Below are 13,655 nucleotides of genomic sequence, written 5' to 3'. Positions count from 1 at the left end.
CAAGTGGAAGGTGATTTTAATTGAAATCTCCTTCTGTTTAATCACTTAACATATTCACAGAGTGGAGAAAAAAAAAAGTGAGTCACTTGAGGAGATATGAGGTGTGTTCAGTGAACAAGACATTCTGTTTCACTGACCTGAATGGTCTTTACCCCAGAGTGACTTGCTGTGGTTTTTGTTGCTCTCCACTTCTCTTCTTTGTCCATTATCCCTCAGCATTGTCACTGAAGGCTAGAAAAACAGCCCAGATTGTTGCTATTGTTTACTTTCACACTGTTTGCACCAGCCACTAAACAGAGAAGTAAAACTTCACAACGCATTTGTAAAGCAACTATCAAATAACTTTATTTGATTATAAATTTAGTTTGCTGAATCCTTATCCTCAAGGTTCATCTGCAGTCACTTGGGATGAGGATTTTAGGCAATTTCCAGATGCTTAAACTCTCTCAAAAAAGCAACTCAAGGTCCAAAATGAACCCCCAAGCGAAAATACAGCTACCGGTTAGGGTTAACTTACCTTTCTGCATAGACTGTAGATATTTTCTGAGCGGTTGTTCGCCATGATGGTAGCTTTAACAGCAAATACCATTAGCTACAAGGTTTTCTCCTTATGCTTCATGTGCAAAGGGTTAATTATCAAACGAGTTGTCCTATGATATGCAAGTTTAATGTTTCATTTTGTTTATTTTATCAAAATACATATCACTCTTCTACCAGCTGCCCGCCATTCTGCTTGTAACATTAAATTGAGTGATGTCTGACTGAAAACATTTTACAGATCTGTCATTTTTGCTGTATGGATCTGTGCAGATATTCATAGGTAGCAGTCACATCACTACTCCTACAGTATGTCCAAAATAATTCAAGTTTAAATATAGAACAGGGTCAATTTATGTTTATTTTATTATATATAATAAAAAAAGTTAGTGCTCAAGTACTCATGCAGTGTTCATTCACCAATAACATGATTACTACACAGTTCAAGCACCTGGCTCCAACTTGAAAGTAGTAGCAGATATCGGTTTTCCACAATCCAGTATCCAGTATCTGAGCAAAAAAAAAAAAAAACATGATCCAGTGCGATGTTATACCAAAAAACAATAATTTATTATCATTTCTTTTGCAAAGATCACCATTATCACACATTTTTACCTGGCTACAAATGTGCCAACTACGCATTACTCGAAATTAGACCATTGACATCGACTCCAAACAAATACAGGGATTGGTTTAAAATTTCAAATTTACAATATTTCAGTTAAAAATGAGGCATTTGGAATGAGTATACTGTACATGTAACTGAACTATAAAGTCTGTTGATAAACGACAACCCATTCATTTCACCAGGTTAGTTTTCAATGATCTAATATGCTGTGTTCTGAGTCCTGCTCAGTGGCAATCATCCTAACACAAGTTTAATGTGACCGCAAACATAATTCAGTAACGACTATACAGTATCTATGAATTTTCCCAGGTACTAAAAACTCAAATTATACAATGTATGAATAAGGCTGAACAATACCTCTCTGTTGCACAGATATCCAGAAACGGTTTGTGTATGAAATCAGTTTGCCACACAAACGTGTCATTGATTCAGTTTTTTGCTGTTAAGGCTATGCTGAGTAAAGGTGTATGTGGTGAGTAAAAATGATGTAAAAATACTGGTATGTAAAAGCTATGAGCAGGTCCATCTGTTGTTGAATATGTAGAAAAAAATGAAAATATTAAGCAAAAATAAAACTGAATACAAAATATTTTTTACCCAAAGCTGCAAACGATACAAACAAAGCTGCAGCACTGGCAATGAGTCAGAACATTTTGGACTCTTGGGATGTTTTTGTTCCCTTACACCAAAAAAATCTCAGTTTTAAAAGTACAATATATAGTACATAGTCCCTGTGTCCCTTTTTTTTTTTGTTTGTTTTTTTTAATTGACGTGTCAGTGTAGCAGCTTCTTGTTCGGAGCTTTGTAAGAAAAGTGGCTCAAGTTCACAAATTACAGAAACAACATATGAAGAGTTAAACTGTAACATGAGGTATTGAACTTTTAAAAGATGCTTTTATAAAATTGCTGATGATAAAAATTATATTAGCAAAAGTTATTTGTCGACCAGAAATGTTTGCTCATATTGACAATTTACAAAGTGCAGGAATCTAAACCTGTCAAAAGATATGGCATTTTGAGACAAAACAATGAGTTTGAAGGGGCTTTCAGGTTATTGGATTTATTTCAAATTCAGTAAATCTGGAATTCAAGACATTCTTGCTCTTACTCAATCTTTTATTCTGGGTAAGTTATACAGTACTGTGATTGGAATGTGTGATATGCATGTCCCTTTGAAAGCTGAAATTTGGAGCTGATCTATCATAATTTCATGATGCCTGCAAGATTGATCGGTAGAATTTATGACTAATTGGAACTGTAGTCCAAATCTATGCACCGATAGTGTGAACATAATTTGAACTACCTCTCGACAACATTAAAGGGTTTTTGATGTCCGCTTTAAAGGATAAGTAGATCTGTTTAATAGAAGCATTAAAAAGGTTAGTGAAAGGCAGGAGACCCACTAATTCATTGTGTGTTGCAACTGGCGAGTGTACATAATACACAAAAGAAAATACTTAACTTTTCAGAAGATGCTCATACAAGTATTTTGAGTTATATGGTAAAACATAAATATGAAAATAGAATTGAAAAGATAAACATGTTCAGAGCGAAGTAATAAAATAATTATTCCATAGAAAAAATGTTTTTCCCGCAGAGAGATGTGAAAAAAAAATAATACAGAAAATCATGAAGAAAATGCCATGACACCACTGATAAATTCTTTACAAAATGCTTTTTGGGTTACAAACTGTGAAAAATATTCCTATTGTCCTCATAAAAACGCCACATTGAACGAGGCAATTATATTATACCACATGGGGTAGAATGTGTGTTTTTTTTATACAGTAGTGACTGATAGGAAGGCGTTGTGCACCTTGGCTCCCTCAGGGGCCTTAGTACCATGAGTCATCAACTCCTGGATGGTCATCCAGTTGTCCAGGATCTTCTTGTTGCGTTTCTTCATCATCTTCTTGTGGCTGAGCTCTATAATGCTGACTTCCTTGCGACCCTCGCTGCTGCTTTGAGGGTTCTCTTTCAAGCTTTCCAGTCGACTACGCTGCATGAACTCTCGTCTTTTTCTCTGTTCCTTTGCTCTGACCAGGTGCTGCTTTCTTTCCTCTTTACTCCAGTACCTCCCCATCTTCATTTCACTCATTGCATCATCATCTGTAGTCATTCCCCCACTACGCTCTTCTTTAATCTTTAGGGCTCGCTCCCTCAGGATCTTGTCTCTCACAGGCCTCTTGGTGATGTAGCGTGTGCCGTCGCTGCGGATCTTGACCTTCCACTCCATCTTGGGCTCATTAATGGGCCTCTGAGGCTCTTTGCAGACACTGAGGAGGCTAAGCTGGCTCTGAGCGTACTCTACAGCTGAGCGCTGCTGGATCAGCTGCATGTAGCTCTGGTAGTGGCGGGCATGAGCAGGGATGTTGACCTGCCTATGCTGGGAACTGTGGGATGGAGAGAAGTAAGGATTTTGGGAAGCAGACGACTTTAATTTCTTGTCGTTCTCCTCCTCAGCTTGAGGTGTCTGCTTCAACTCAGGGTCAGGGCTACTGCTTTTGCCTGGCACTAGAGCACGACATGCTGGGATTGGACTGGGGCTAAGAGAAGACCCACTGGCAAGGCTGCTACAAAGGTTTCTCTGGTTGGTGAGACTAACCATCCTCTGAAGTGAGTGCTCCGGGGAGCGGTCCATTTGCAGAGGGGTGCTCCGTGAACTCTCAGCTGTGTTATAGGCACTGGAGCTGTCCTTGTCCGACTTCTCCAGCCTCTCATTCATGTCGGCCAGCTTACCCTTTGTGGGCTCACTCCGATGGAGGCTTTGGTCTTTGGTTGAGGGTGCAGAGCGGCCTGTGGAGGGAGACTGCTGGCCCTTACGAAGGTTATGGGCCTGCATGATGTTCTGACATTCGAGCTCGATGCTGCGCAGCTCCTCGTTGAGCATACGTAGCTCATGCTGCATACCGCCCTGCTCCCCCATGCTGCACTCAATGGTGCTGCGGCGGCTGTAGAACAGGTCGTACTCCCCGCTGTTACGTATCTGACACTTCAGCTCCAAGAGCTGCTGGAAACGATCACCCTCCATCTCATCATCGTCCTCATCATCTTTGTCCTCCAGCCGTGTAGAGCCGGTGCTACGGTGTGTGTCCCGATTGTCTCTCAGGCATTGAGACAGACGTCTCTGGATGTGTGCCAGGACATTATGCTCTGAGCTCTCCATTCTGTCTCTTATACTGAGTACATTATCTTTATGATGAGGGAGTGTGGAGCAGGTGGGCTTGTCATCTTCTGCTCTCTGAAATTAAATAAGATGACAAGACATTGTGATACACTGCTTTCTTTAAATGACCCCTATATGAGAGTTTATTATCATATTTATTAATAGCACAAATTTTAGTTCAGATCAGGATAAAGGGCCGTATCCAGGTTTTTTTTCTCACTGTCTTTAACATTGCAAGAGAGGGATGTATGCGCTGTACGGAGTGTCATTCTAGTTGCAAATCTTTATCTTTTCATGTTTTGAGTAGAGATGCACCGATCCGATATTGGGATCGGATATCGGCTCCGATATTGACTAATTAGCTGGATCGGATATCTGATGAATGAGGCCGATCCAGCATGCCGATCCAGTCATTTCATTTTTATTGATATTGTTACAGCGATCTAGTCACGTCGGTTACGTCGTCACGCAGAGCACGCACAGCAGCTAGTGATAAGCAAACACAGAGCAACATGGCGCAAGCGCCGGACCGAGCTAAGTCTGCTATTTGGAAACATTTCAAACTTGATACGCCAACAAGTCCGACTGCAACATGCAATATCTGCAACGCGAAAGTTGCGAGGGGTGGTGATAAAGTTAGTAAGTTTAACACCACAAACTTAAATAGGCACCTCCAAAAGCACCATGCTAAAGAGCACGCAGAGCTCCGAGCGAAGCCAGCAGAGAGTACAACGACGCAGCTAACTTTGGCGGATGCACTGCAAAGACGGGAGAAACTGCCAGCCGGCAGCGTGAAAGCAACCAACATAACAGAGAAGGTTATGGAGTTTATTGTTTTGGATTCGCAGCCCCTCTCTGTTGTTGATAACGAAGGATTCCGCCGCCTACTTGAACATCTTGAGCCAAGGTACAGTTTACCATCTCGAAAATATTTTTCTGAGACCGCTCTGCCTGAACTGTACAAGAAAGTGTGCAAACACATATCAGAAGAACTAAAGGATGTAACATCAATGAGCTTCACCACAGATATCTGGAGCTCCGACGTGTGCCCCATGTCACTTTTAAGTTTAACTGTGCACTGATTAGACGCAAGTTATTCACCTCACAGCGCAATGCTCCAGGCGAAAAACTTCCACGGATCACACACCGGAGACGCGATTTCGGCAGCTATAAAGGAAATGCTTGATCAGTGGCATATTCCGTTGACAAAAGTGCATGTCATTTTGAGGGACAATGCGAGCAACATGAAAAAAGCCATGGACACCATGGGAGTGCGCAGCTTGGGCTGCTTTGCTCATACGCTGCAGCTCGTAGTCAACGAGGGACTGTTGTCACAGCGGAGCGTGAGTGATGCCATTGCAAACTGCCGACAGATTGTGGGACATTTTAAACATTCCCCACTTGCGTATTCAAGGCTCCATGATATCCAGCTCCAAATGCAAATGCAACCTAAACGCCTGCAACAAGACGTCAGGACGAGATGGAACAGCACGTACTACATGATAGAGAGTCTTCTGGAGCAGAGGCGAGCCCTTGGTGCCTATGTTGCTGATCATTTTGTATTTTTGAATTTTGAAGTTAATTAAGCCATTGTTTGTTGGGTTTCAGGCAGCTGCTATATTTTATATTACATTTTAAAATATCTGTTTGCAGTGCACTTTAAATGGAAGTGTTATTTATTTCTTTTTGCTGCTAATGTACACTGTTATTGTTGTTATTTGTTAATAAATAATAAGTTGATTTATATCTGTGTTAATTTGTTACCTTTTTTAACAAGGCTAAATGTTTATGCCAAGCCTGATGCCTTCACTCACATGGCAAGGTATACAGTTCATTCATTCAACAGTAGTATCGGATCGGTATCGGGTATCGGCCGATAACTCAGCCCAGGTATCGGTATCGGGATTGGATCGGAAAAAACTGGATCGGTGCATCTCTAGTTTTGAGTAATTAATCATATTTACTTAATACAGAAATGAACTTTGAAAGTTACTCTGGTGTTTTCCTTTTTATGGAATGAGGACAGAAAACAACAAAAAGTTACCAGAACTACAGTATTTAAGAGTTCGATTCTGCTTTCTCCTCAAGGATTACAAATGCTGTTGTGTGTTTCTCTGTTATACAGCTCTGTTACTTCAGGGACTGTTTCCTCTCTGCCATGTCTTTGAAGTTCCATTTCTATGTTTTTTTTGTTTGTTGCATGCTATCCTCCCAACAAAACAGAATTTTAAATTATGATAACTAATGTTTGGAATTGAAAATGGTTCAACAGTCCCCCTCCATAAATATTCATAATCATTATTTTATGTTCATATTTCAAAGGGCAAAGCTTGTTTTCACTGTTTTGCTAAGAAAGTCAATAAAGAGTTTGATGCAATCTCTGACACTGGCTAGATCTGGTTAATATTGACTGTGAATAATACAGTCAAAGCAATTATTGGTCAGACTGATGGTGTGATGCTCATAACAAACTGGTAACTACCATCTGTCATTCAGGGGGAAGGTTGACTTAAATCTCTTGCTTTTTGCCTAACTAGTTTTCAGGTTAGCTTTATTCTTATTGAACAGAGTATTCAAAGAAAACAGGCTTTCCAGAATTTCTTAAATCCTGATAACAAAGCTTTCTTATTGACTCACTAATCCAGTTACACAGAGCATATGTTTTGCTGCTGTCTGACCTGTTCATACTCCTGCTCCTCCTGTAAGGCAGCCAATTCCATCTCCTCCCTCTGCTGCTCCTCCAGCATTTCCATCTTCAGCTGCTCCAGGAACTCACTATGCTCATCATCCAGCCAGGCCTCCTCCAGCTAAGGGTGAATGAAGGAGAGAAGCATATGGAGAGAGAGAAAGAAAGGGGTGAGTGTTATTTGTCAAGGCCGAAAGCTTGTGGCGACACAGTGTCTCAAAACAAATAGTTGGGTGTTCCAAATGGGTGCCCAAATAGGATTTTCTGGGGGAAAAAAAACCCCAGCATGGTTTTAAAATAAGAAACTACAAGCATCACTGTGATGTGGTGCTTGACTGATATGCAGCTCCTTATACTTGACCAACAAAACACTACAACCACCCCTCATCTTTAAAACATGCGTTCTAATTTAAAAATCAAGCCAATATTGTTTAATGGACATAAGACGGTCACCTTTGACCCATTTTTCTCCATGCCATCCATCATCTGTTTGTCTGCTCGATGTGAACCAAATGGGATCCATATCTGAAGACTTCAGATTTACTACTGAGAGACACATTTAATTACAAAGAATCTTCTATTGCTCCTGGCTCATCTGCACTGCGGCAGAGTCCTTTCGCTTATTCGCCATCGGCCTTGGGCCTGAACTCACTCCACATTAGCATGCCATTAGCTTTTATGGCTTACCGTTGGAAGTCAATTACAGTGGCGCTACATAAAAATAAAACATGATGAGGTGTCTCAGTGGTGGCTTCCAAGAGGAGTGGTTGTGGCAGTGGAAGGGGGGGAGTTGGCTACTCCAGACTGCTAAGGTTTACTCTGAGCAAGTATAATGTAAATGAAAAACCTTCAGGGCTGTAATTTGTGAGCAGCATGCTTAAACCCACAGTAGGTGTTTCATTCAGTGGCCAAAATATGCAGTATGTCAGTGCAAGTGTGGGGTCGTTTCTAACCTGCATCTCAGGTCTGGCAACCAGCAGCAAGATGTTCCTGCACTCGTCGTTGGAGAGCGCCGCCATCGCTTCCTCTCTGTCTTGTACGTCTTGGCCATTTATCTGAAGATGACATACAAACATGATTAACACACTCACTATTAAGTCAGATGCAAGCAAACGTGTATGTTGCAAGTGCAAATATTTGAACACATTCATACACCTCAGGCCAGTTTATTCCTCTCAATATAAAAGCCCTTAAGAAAAACAAAGTACCACAATAAAAGCGGAAGCGCACAATAATGCTTTTTTTTTTTTTTTTCCGAAGGAAATTATAAACTCTCTGTGCTGCTCCCTAATATGAAGCAGGACCCAGCAGTGATTATGAATGGGACAGTAGCTGCAGGCAGACGGAGCTGTTGTGTTCACCAAAGTATCCGGCAGTGTACATACATCTAGCCGTACAATTAACTGGCCACTGACAGGGGGCGTCCATCTTTTTGCAGGCAGAGTAATGGCCCTGTCACTGGTGGATAATAGTGCCAGAGTACTGGTCTACCTCACAAACACACACACGCACACACACCCAAACACACACCCCCCTCTCCTGGCTTAAATCACACACATAACACATGGTAGACACCGGTAGACAATTAGACCAACAGTGCTTATGCATCCGCCCCTTGCATTTAATGATTGCTTGCCAGACTATTTACTTATTCCTTGGCTTTATTCTTGTTTCCTCTCTCATAATGCACTACTGTACTTATTGACAGACATATTCTCCAAAGAATGCCACTGTGTGCCTCCTATTCATAGACCTTCCCCTCATCTGCCATTCATGCCGTTACTGTCGGTGCTAGAATAGTTCCCATTACCGATATGTGCCACCCAAGTAACCTCTCCCTGTACACTGCGTTTAACCTTAAATGATGAGTTGTTGGTCTTTGACATGTCAGACAATGGTGAAAATTGTTTGTTATTTTTTCCACAATCTAAATATATTCAGAATACTGTCATAGAGGAATAAATTACTAAAACAGATTAAACCATTAAAGAGTTGGGGGTTAATTTAATAGTTGACAACTAATTAATTAATCGTTGTAACTTCACCTTTAAGCTGCACTAATGAGTATTTTTCACATTATCAATGTCTATGTGTAATGTAAAAGGGGATCCACAGAGAATTATCACCCAACTCTGCTGCTCCTCCTATCTCTACCAGGCTTTTCAGCCTGTATTAGCTTCTTGGTGTTTTTCTGCTTGTAAACTTTCATCCATCACATTTCTAGCAGCAGTCGAGAACTGTTTTCAGTGAAATAACCCTGGTAAACCTGCTGCAGTTTGGTGCTTATAAGCGCACAGACAGACAAAATTAGGGACTAGATGATGAACATAATGAACACCTAGCAAGCTACAGAGCCTGCTAAGACCACCAGGGGTTGGTGGAGACCGAAAAAGAGCTAAAAGGAAAGCGTATATTTGACTTGCATTCACCTAGTCGCTAAAAAGCTTCTTAAATTAGAGCTAATGTTGCTCTGTCTGCTGTTTGTGTAGAGGCTCTGACTCTCCTACACTAAAACAATAATTACCCATGTTACCCACAGAGGCAACACTATCCAGCCCTCAGCCCTAACAACTACCTCTCATTGCCTGTAGCAGACTTTCTCTGAATCTCAGGCCTAAAGATGAAGCTAGGGGCTAATAACAGTCATAGCCACTCAGCTATCCCACTGGAGGCAGTGAGCTGCAGCACAGCGCCATCCTGATCCAGAACTCTTAAAAACCCCTGTTGGTGCTGAGTCGGTAACTAAAACAGCCAGGGGGGCATTTCTCCCCCTCTAACAGTCACAGCGGGGGCGAGTTCCCCCTTTAATGTGCTGCCATTAAAAATGAATGGGCCTTCGTGCTGGGAGACAGTGGTTGAGTGTGACAAAATAAAAGTGTTTTTTTATGTTGAATCTAATGAGAGCTTGTGTAGAGCGGGCCAGTGTGAGAGAGTGTCTTTCTGTACCTGTAAAATGCGATCCCCCTCTCGGATGCGTCCATCTCTGGCAGCGATGCTGTTCGGACTGATCTATGAAGGCAGAGAGAACAAAATAATACCTCTAAAACACTTTCACTTTGTTTTCAAGAGACTCGTGGAGTGCTTGAAAGTGTTTTAACTCATTAAATGGACATGTTTCAGCTCAACACGTCTAGACTATTATTAACAATGTGAGTAACACATAGTAGTTTGGCTGCCATGGGAAGACCTGAGATGTCAAATGGCTCTCTTGCGGCTGCTTGGACAGTTTTCAAAGCCATTTTATCCCTGAGCAAAAGCCACAACAAACTGAGTTATCACCTTTATCATTTTAGTCCTAAATTGCACCCGCCTCAGTTGTTATATTCTGGCAGGTTGATATAGCACAAGCCTCTGCATATAGCATTTACAGCCTGTAACTCAACCTCAATACATGATGCACCTGCCCTTCTCTAACTAATGTCAGTGAACAAGGGGGCAGGACACTCTTTCATCAGCCAATCAATCGGTGTCTGGGGCCATTCGTTTCACTCTTTCCTATCAGGTGGGATCTCTGGAGATGGTGAGTTGCTGTGGCACTCCATCTCCATAATAGTCCACTCCCACACAGAGGAACACTCATTAAACTGGGAGTGAGGTCACCAGACAGGAATGGGGGTAGGACAAGAGGGAACAGGGCAAATTGAAGGTAATCTTTCTGCAGTTATGGGGAAAGCACCCAAACCCTGAGTAATCTACAACTGAAAACTGAACTATATATTCCTTTTAAAAAAACTTAAGTGCAACCAAAATTTAGTAAAATAAGAAATTTTGCCTTGTGCAGTATGTCCACGTTGCCGTTTAACTGTTGGGTTTTTCTATCGGGAAATATTATCAAATAAATCAATAATAATAGTAAATACAAAAAAAACCAAACATTTTGCAAGCTCTGACTGACTAAACAACCAGAAATAAATTCTTCTTTGATACCTGAATCAGAACAACCCTACTTCTCTGTTTGGAGTTTGCGTTTCTCACTGTGTTTAAATGGTGGGAAGAAAATGGACCCGGTTGGTAGGAAACAAAGAGGTGGACGGTGGACTGAAAACTCTAAATTACCCTTTAGTGTGACTGAGTGTGTTTGGTGGTCTTTAAATACACTGACAACCTGTCCAGGATGGTTGCCTGTTTGCCCTATGCATGCTTGGATAGACTCCAGCCCCCCTGTGCCCCCAAGTAGAATGAAACAGGTGTACAAAATAGATGGGCCAGTGGACTAAGGAAATGTTCTCTCTCTGCTCTTTGTCCTGATGAATTATTTAACAATTGCACTGTGAGACACAAAGGAAGCAAAGGGAAATACACTTTAACAACTCAGAGTAAAAATAAATGTGGCCATTCATCAAGTTGGGAAATTAGGCTTGTATTTAAACGACCTTGCATTGTTCTTAACTGCACGTTGATGTGTTCTCACTACTTATGCAAGATCAGAGCATGAAACACCTCCTCATACACATCCTGTATACAGTGACATTCAGCCACCTAATCTAAATGCAGCACACACTTCTGAGCCCTACTTTTTTGCAGAACGAACACTTAAAGATGCTGCCAGGAGCCACAGACCACAGTGATTTATATTCCACTCGGCTCTCAAAGCGAACACCTTGCAGGGTCCGAGTCAACTTCAAGTGAATCAGAGAGAAAGTTGAGCAGAATGGTGAACAGTATTTTCTTGCTTCCAACAAGTGGGAGAAAATGCTTACATGTATCTCACAGCTTGTTGTATTACAGCTTTACTGAAAAGACTGTGTGAACAACTCTGACAAGACCTGACTGCATATTTGTCTTTTTTTGTCTCGTAACTGAGAGTGTAATCACATGGTTAGAACATTGCCAAACTGTCAAATTATGTCATTTCTGTGTAATAAAAGAGTTCAATTTTAAAATAAGTATACCCAAAAGAGAAACCTGCCTTGCTCACATGAATACTAAAACAAATCATAAATTGGAAGATGAATATTAAATGTCACAATTGATTTAGTCTTCTAGCACTTTCAGTTGTTTAGGCATTTTACTGAGGCACTCTAATCCAGCCACGATGATAGTCTGTTTCTACAACAGTGTATGATATGTAAATGCAAGACTTCAAAGAACTGAAATAAAGGGAATCTGTACAATATGCATACATCGTATGCCCCAAGAGAATTAATATTTTCATTTTTCAAACAGATAGCAGTCCTAACTGTGGCAGTTGGCAAAAAGAAAAAGCTTGCAGGAGGTGGATACATATATGTTGCATGCTTTTTTACAATATCTCCAGGAGCAAAGCAGGGGGGGAAAGATCAAAGAGGTACTATTCTGTGTTTAGAAAGTTCTAAAAATAAAAAACTTAAGTATGAAAAGTTTCTCATGGAGAGCTAAGTTGGACGGTGTTGTGTGAAGGAAATTAACCCTTTGAACTCCAGTCCATCATCTTGAAAGGCAAGTAATCTACTCACCTCACTGACATAGATGGCCACATCCTCCTCTTCATCTGTTCTGTAGCACAGAGTTAGCCCCAACTTCTCTTGGCTGTTGAGTCGAAACAACTCCACCTCCTGTGTAGATAAGAAGGAAAATACAATAAATGTAAAAACATGCATGCCAGGCACAGTTCTGCTTTGTGCTAAATTCCTATCATCTGCATGCTTATAATGGCAATGCTAATATGCTGATGTTTAGCAGATATAACGTTTACCATGTTCAGCATATTAATTTAGCGTGTTTGCATGCATTTGCATTTGCTAATCAGCACTTGTAAAGCTAAGGCTGTTGGGGATAACAGTAGTTTCATATGTTATTTCAGGGGACACTACATTTCATGGAGAGCCATCCATCCTGTAGTCATGGGGACATTTGACTTTAGTGCCACCGTGATGTGACAATGTGGTTCAGAGGAAAAGTGAGGGGATCACCAAAATGTTTTAGATTTATCTCTTTTGGACCCTGAATGCATAGCCATCCATTCTATATTTGTTGGGATATTTTCGTACAAACGAGGTGCACCAACCAACCACATGTGGACATGACTATCCCTGGAGCAAAGGAAACTTGAACATTTGAGGATGTAGAGGACTTGACTGTTTATTTTGAGTTTGTAACAGTTTCACCACAAGGTCAATTTGGGAGCTACCCTGGAGTTTTGGATTATATCACACAATCTTCCTCAAGAGATGGAGTCCGTCCATTTGCCATTGAATTATAGATGGATACATTTCCATTTTTCAGATCACTTCAAGCCAACGTGAAAGAGAAATCCTTGAAAATAAATTTTCTACAATTCCATTCAACTGCTCTGACTCCACTACTTTCTTTTGATGAGTTGTGTGCATGCATAGAGGACCTCTTTAACCTTTTATAAAGACACAGAAAGTGATCTGAAACTCCAAATAAATTCTATACTTTTAGCATAAAACTAAAATTTCGATGCATAACAATGGCTACTCAAACAGAAGATCCTGCTCCACTGAAGATCAAATAACAATGTTCTTAAAGTTTCAGCATGAAAATCCTACTTGGCTTTGAGATGCTTGTTGAGTCTGCAGTCTCGTCTGAGGTTTTTTGAGTCTCGGAGTGTTTGATCATGAAAGACATTCTCAGCTCACAGAGTTTGATCGGCGGGGCTTTGATAAATGTCAGAGGACCTCAAGTGTTTTTCTTTC

At 40.9% G+C, this 13,655-nt stretch overlaps 1 protein-coding gene and 1 long non-coding RNA gene across 9 annotated transcripts in view; one reads left to right on the top strand and one right to left on the bottom strand.

The window, feature by feature from the left end:
* Positions 1 to 13,655, top strand: part of LOC311263905 — a 44,354-nt gene that overhangs the window by 21,294 nt on the left and 9,405 nt on the right. For 3 of the 6 annotated variants that reach the window (XR_014623413.1, XR_014623416.1, XR_014623417.1), the window contains exon 2: positions 7,076 to 7,187. The exons of 2 other annotated variants lie outside the window; for them this stretch is intronic. This is a non-coding gene — a long non-coding RNA (uncharacterized lncRNA). Of the gene's footprint in view, positions 1 to 7,037; positions 7,188 to 13,655 lie in introns of all 6 variants that reach the window. One more of the 6 variants, XR_014623418.1, reaches the window with a different exon arrangement.
* The window catches only part of LOC311263904 (PDZ domain-containing RING finger protein 4), a 124,278-nt gene continuing 111,714 nt past the window's right edge, over positions 1,092 to 13,655 (bottom strand). For all 3 annotated transcript variants that reach the window (XM_084364268.1, XM_084364269.1, XM_084364270.1), the window contains 5 exons: positions 12,453 to 12,551; positions 9,964 to 10,026; positions 7,971 to 8,072; positions 7,010 to 7,138; positions 1,092 to 4,406 (listed from right to left, as the gene is read on the bottom strand). In XM_084364268.1, the coding sequence (XP_084220394.1) occupies positions 2,946 to 4,406; positions 7,010 to 7,138; positions 7,971 to 8,072; positions 9,964 to 10,026; positions 12,453 to 12,551 (1,854 nt within the window). In that variant the 3' untranslated portion in view covers positions 1,092 to 2,945. The remainder of the gene's footprint in view (positions 4,407 to 7,009; positions 7,139 to 7,970; positions 8,073 to 9,963; positions 10,027 to 12,452; positions 12,552 to 13,655) is intronic.

Source organism: Pagrus pagrus (assembly GCF_965226575.1).
Source record: "Pagrus pagrus genome assembly, chromosome: 10".
Lineage (NCBI taxonomy): Eukaryota > Metazoa > Chordata > Actinopteri > Spariformes > Sparidae > Pagrus > Pagrus pagrus.
The sequence above is the reverse complement of the archived record's forward strand: the minus strand, read 5'-3'. Positions and strand labels throughout refer to the sequence as shown.